This window comes from Camellia sinensis, chromosome 9, assembly GCF_055761805.1.
Source record: "Camellia sinensis isolate YWXY chromosome 9, ASM5576180v1, whole genome shotgun sequence".
Classification (NCBI taxonomy): domain Eukaryota; kingdom Viridiplantae; phylum Streptophyta; class Magnoliopsida; order Ericales; family Theaceae; genus Camellia; species Camellia sinensis.
This window is the reverse complement of record NC_138969.1, coordinates 186169007-186175224: the sequence shown is the minus strand read 5'-3', so window position 1 is coordinate 186175224 and position 6218 is coordinate 186169007. Positions and strand designations below refer to the sequence as shown.

The 6218-nt window shown below is 32.0% G+C and overlaps 1 protein-coding gene across 1 annotated transcript; it reads right to left on the bottom strand.

Annotated features, from left to right (window-relative positions):
- Positions 1 to 322: 322 nt before the first annotated feature.
- Positions 323 to 5938, bottom strand: LOC114257089 (tryptophan synthase beta chain 1). Its single transcript, XM_028196811.2, has 5 exons — positions 5514 to 5938; positions 3814 to 4170; positions 2442 to 2875; positions 1360 to 1454; positions 323 to 930 (listed from the first exon to the last, which is right to left on the bottom strand). The coding sequence occupies exons 1-5, from the start codon at positions 5874 to 5876 to the stop codon at positions 755 to 757; spliced, it is 1425 nt and encodes a 474-aa protein (XP_028052612.1). The 5' UTR covers positions 5877 to 5938; the 3' UTR covers positions 323 to 754.
- Positions 5939 to 6218: the final 280 nt, after the last annotated feature.

The following is a 6218-nucleotide window of genomic DNA, read 5'->3' as shown; positions in this document are numbered from 1 at the left end:
TGAATTTGATTCAATTTTTGTGATTTGAGATAACTAATTCTCAAGAGAGGTGAGACAACTTATTTTTGAATTATTGTCTAGTAAAATGACTAAAATATTCCCATCAAGATAATTTATTCTAACATTATCCACAAATCAGACATATTATATTTTTAAATCTTGGGATTGGCTTAATGCCTTGTCATATGTCAAAATAAATAGAGAAGGTTTGGGCAATCTCTTTTAGAGATCAAGATCCAACATTGAATAGACCATATAATTAATCAGAGAATAATCACAAACAATCTTATGGGTTGATGAATATTCAAAAAAAATTCAAAAATTTCAAATGTAAGAGACCCATGTGATCATAATTAGGTTTAAGTATTTATTGAGCATATACCTATACAATATGTTACATCTTGGGCACCATTGCCACTTCGTCCAATATTTTTTTTTTCTCAGCAAAATTAAGCTTTATTGATGAAGAAAACAATAATAATTACATTTGTCACTTCATCCAGATTAATGGTTACATTTGCATAAATGCTATCCTACATCAGATTTTAATGATGCCTAATATAAACTTTTTAAATGGTGTATGACACTTTTATTTAAGAGATGTCTTTCGAACTTTGGAGTGTGAATTGGCAAAACGATAAGGCTGTGATTCTTGGGCTAAACCATAGTCGATAATTCTTTTGAAGGTAGAGACTGTGCCGCCAATTGTTTGGCTTATTGTTGAGTTAGATCAAAGCAAACTATGGGGTTCCATTTAGTATAGCTCATAGTTGAATACTGTTCTAGCATCCTTATCTCCACGCCCACTACAATTAACTACAACTTTTGTGCCATGGGGTAAAGTAGGGCAAAGTTTCTCCAGAAATGCCAATGCATGAGAGGCCTCCAAGGCTGGAAAAATTCCTTCAAGTCGGCATAGTCGTCGATATGCTGTGAGCCAAAAAAGAGAGATCAAACTTCTATATATGGCCAATTAAGACACAAAGATCAGGCCAGAACAGTGGTAGGCTTAGAAATTTTGTTAAGCAAACAATTTAAAAATACTGTTTTAGAAGGTATCATGAATTTTTGAGGGCAAAAAAATTATCTTCTATCATGAATTTTTTAGAAGTTTAGGGAGCCATGTAAAATTTCTTAATATTACAGGGTCAAAAATACTGTTTTTTTCTTTTAAATACCCCAAAATCTAGGGATCCTCATTTGTCCCATTTTTTTTGGTTTTTTGTATCTTTGTTTATAATGCAAAATTTCAGAACGATCAGGGTACATTAGAGACGTAAAGAAGGGATTTTAGAATAGACCATCCGGTGTTTGAAGATTATAAATTTTATTTCTTGTATTCAAAGTTAGCAATCTTACCATCAATGGCTTCTTGGTCAGTGACAGTGTAGAACTCTGCCCTTCCAATGTCTTTAAGGAAGCTGAGCTCTGGACTAACCCCTGGGTACTCCAATCTGCATTAAAAAAAAAATAAAAAAATTGAAGTTCTTGTTTGAATCATGATCGAAATGTTTGTAATACTTGTAATGTGGAAGGGAAGAATTTTGATCTTAATCAATTATATATGACTAGTTATCTCAGTAACGCTTTATTTGGTAATGAGATTTGTGAAGGGATTTTGAAACGGAAAGGAAAAAGATAAGTGAAATATAAATAAAATATATTTACATTTTATCTAGTTTCACACCATTTTTCTATTTTTTTTCCAAATCCATTCTCAAATCTCTCAGTCACGGCGTAAATGTAAGTTTGAGATCCATCGTTTGTTGAGAGTCTAAGACTCTTCTTGGAAATCTAGCAAAAACGAATCTTGAGATGACATTTGTTGCTATGGCCAACGATGATTAGTCAAGGACCAAAATACCCACAGTAATCTCAAGCCACAGTATAATTAATTAAAATTTTAAAAATAAAATTTTTATATATAAAATCGATTTTTAGGGGTGAAATATCTTAAATGCTATGTCATTTTTATATTTTGAGCTACGAATTTTGTTAGTGATGAATTAGTTTCTTTTGAATCCAATTTTTTTTTTTTTTTTTTTGTCTAAAAAGGCAAACATTTTTGAATGAATCTTTTTAATCCCTAAAAGTACATTTTATTAGCATCATTATTAAAAAAAAGAAAAAATTCACTAAAATTCAGTTTTGGTGATAACTCCCCGATAAAAATTAATTTCCTAAAGTTTTTGTAAGAAATTTTTTACTTTTAAAGACGAGAAAGTCTGACTTCTAAAATTTTTATATGTTCCAGGATCACCTAATATTTTAAAAAATACTATTTATCACCAGATTTATAATTTATATATAGTACCTACTCTATTTAAAAAATAAAAATAAATGAGAAACTACAATTTAGATGAAATATTCCGATGATATATAGAGTCGTGCTATAATTTTCTCATGCATAGATATCAGAAATCAAAGTTGCAAAAGCATACCCAACACCAATAGAATGTGCCCCAACAATTTGCCCTTCATCATCTTGCAGCAAGTAGCTCATGGCTCCATGATATACCCCAACTTCACCTCTAGCCAGAGTTGCAGAGTGCCTCCCACTGTCTACGCCAGAGCCACCGGCCTCAACTCCGATCAGTCTCACATCTTCATCTCTCAAAAATTCATGGAACAACCCGAGTGCATTGGAACCGCTTCCGACACAGGCAACTAGGACATCAGGCTTGCCACCCCACTTCTCCATAGCCTGTTTTCTTGTCTCTTTTCCGATGATCGATTGGAATTCCCGAACCATGGTCGGAGATGGATGAGGCCCTACTGCTGTTCCTGCTAAGTAGTAGCTTGTTTCAAGGTTCCCAACCCAGTTCCTTATTGCTTCTGAGGTTGCATCTTTGAAGTTTCCATCAACAAATTTAACCTACATACATGTGGAAGTAAGAAATTACTCATAATTCGAATAACAATATTATGTACACAGAATTAGAATATAAAAATTGTATAAAAAATACATTATATGGTTATTATAAAATATATTTTATGTGTTCTAATTTTGTGTACCTACTCAGTTCACAAAAAGTGGGCATTTTCTTTGGTGTTTGAATAATCTAGTTTACTGATTGTGAGAGAACGTAAGTCCCACAATAGTGATTCCAAAATTGTGAGCCCCACTTCTTTTTATAGTTAGTTGATTGAATTGAACTCAATAATTAAAATAGACGACATCTCTCCAATTTGGAGGGTGTATACAGGTTGTGTAGTTATCACAAGTCCAGTTCGATAATTTGATCTAATCATTTTGTATTTTTTTTATTTGAAAAAATTAAATTGATCAATAATCATAACAATATGATTTCATTATGTTTATATTAAAAAAAAATAGAAAATTAATTTTCAAAATCATAATTGATTTTTTTTTCCTTTTCTTTTTTTAAGGAAAATTATGTTGAACTTATGCACCTATGATTATCAAATTAAGTTAATTCTTTTTACAGATAATTTACGATTAGAAAAATTACAAAATGAACATACTAAACCGTCAAAAGCTCTTTATGCTTTTGAATTCTACTTGAGAAAATGGACTAGAAAAGTAATTTTTTTAAAAAAAAATTTGAAAAAAAAAAATCAGAAAGAACAAAAAAAAATCAGAAGCAGTTGCATTTTTTTTTTTTGTTTCTAAACACTTTTTAGATTAGTTTACACAAGACACACTTGAAAGATTAAAAAATTAACATAATTCTAAAAAAATATCACTAAAAATTAAAAAAAAAATCAAAAAAATGTAAATTTTTTAGTAATATGCCCAAGTTCACTTAATATTAAATACTGTAACAAATATATAAAATGAATCTACTGTACCTGAGCACCTAGAAGATTCATTAGGAGTACATTGGATGATTGTCTCTCCATGTCTAGGCTACCCATGAAAATGGTACACTCCAAAGAGAGTTTGGCACAAGCCGCTGCAGTTGCAACCCCGTGTTGCCCTGCTCCGGTGGCTGCCACAATGCTTTTCCGGCCCATTCGCTTGGCAAGCATTGCCTGAGCGATGGCATTGTTGATCTTGTGCGCTCCACCATGGTTGAGATCCTCTCTTTTCAGATAAATTTCCGGTCCTTTACCGTTACTATTCTTGTAGTGATTCGTGAGCCTTTGAGCAAAATATAGAGGTGTTTCTCGTCCAACGTAGTCCCTTAGGGCTATTGCGAGCTCCTCCTAAATGACATATTTATTTCAACACTCAATTAGTTTCTTTTATAAATTATCCTACTAATCAAACTAATCCTTAATAATTAAATAACAATCTATAAGACTATTCTCGAGATAATAGGCCTTTGAGAATTAAGGAGGATTACAAAAAATCATACATGTACAATCCCATATTTGAAAAGACGTGATTGAATACATTATCGTATTATTATTACTAATATCCTATTTTATGATACATATATCCTATTTTCACACTACAATATGATACATGTATCCTATTTTCTAAAAAAACAATAAAACATGTGTCAATTGTTGAATAAAGTGAAACAATGGTGGAAAAATGACTGAGTTGCACTAAAATGACTGCACATTTTGTATGTCAAGTACAATGATGAGACCTTGTACTGTTAAAAAGACCACCGACAATGAGTTCAAAAGTGACTTTGGTCTCGATTAGAAAACTTGGATGGAATAAAATTTGTTTTTATTTTTTATTTTAATTAAATACATATATATATGATTTGGAGCTCTTTTAGTCTTTGATCTTAACTTGAGAATGTTATTTGGAGTTGTGAGATACACCACGAATTTTATTTCGATAAATTGAAGTATTCATTTTGTAATCGATCTGATAATCGTAACTTATGAAATATATCGCATTTGTCTAAAACAAAAATATGATAAAAATATTTTTTTTAAAAATCATCTATTTTTTAGTAACATGCACCCTAAATTAAATAGGTTATGAATAATATGCACTTAATTTTTTATATATAAATAATATATACAAAGAACCTTACAAAATGAATATTTTAAATCACCAAGGATCCTCTAGAGTTTTTTTTCCTAAAGTTTCCTAAAGTGGTGTGTTGTATGGGTGAGATTTAATGCTAAAAAATTGATGTGACTTGTCATTAAATCTCAACCATACAACACATCACTCTAGGAAACTTTAGAAAAAAAAAAACTCTAGAGGATTCTTGCTCATTTTAAATTATTAAAATGAGATCTTAATAAATCCAACAATGATATATGTTACACAGAATCGGAGAATTTCCATTCCATTTTTAGGGTGGTATAATAATTTATTTATATTTTTGTCCATTCCTTTCATTTTTAGGATGGTCCCTTATTTATATTTTTATCACGAAAGACCTTCCATTCATTGTGGCTCCACTGCTACAATCACCACTTTATCGTTGCGGCATCAACACGACCATACCACAAATATTATGCTACAGCAATTTTAAATTCATAACAAAATATTAAAAAAAATAGTAAAACAAAAAATATTTTCTTTCGAACCTACTAACAAAGATGGAAACAATAGAAATGAAGTGATGACAAACCTGAAACTCAGCATCATGCATGACCAAGTTAAACTCAGCTTCAAGCTTGTCCAAGCAAGTTATTAATGTCTCGGGGACGAACCTCCCTCCATACTTTCCAAATTTTCCAGTACTACCGACTTTTCTCTCTTCCGCCTCAAGCAACCTCCATGTCAATGACTTCGTCGTGATCATAGGTGGGCACATCACTCCTCCACTACTCAATGTCTCTTTACTTGTCACTGAAGGCATAGTCGGAGCCATGGTCTGGGTATCATTCTCAGGCTGTGCCTTCAACGGCAAGTTTACTTTCATTGACACTATTGATCCAAATCTAGAAAGCTTTCCTTGAGGAAGAAAAACAGATTGAAAATTGCATGCCATGTATGGATAGTATATTGAGAGAGAGAGAGAGAGAGTGAGAGTAGGTTTTGTTGTTTGATGATAATTTTGAGTATGAAAAGTGGGGTACTTATATAGGAAAATTGTGATGGTGGTATGTACAACGTGAAACATGTTTCTCGCTGTGCGTGGATGCAGTGGCTTCTCACCTACGCGGTACCAACCAGCGAAGTTGAGTGTGACAGGACATCCTAACATAATAAACACGGGGTTGAAGACTTTTCTTCTGTACCGATTATAATTCTCTCCAACATAAGCTCTAGCCCATGACAAAATTAATTATCCAAAAAAAACATATGGCAAATAGTAACACCAGTGGCGGAA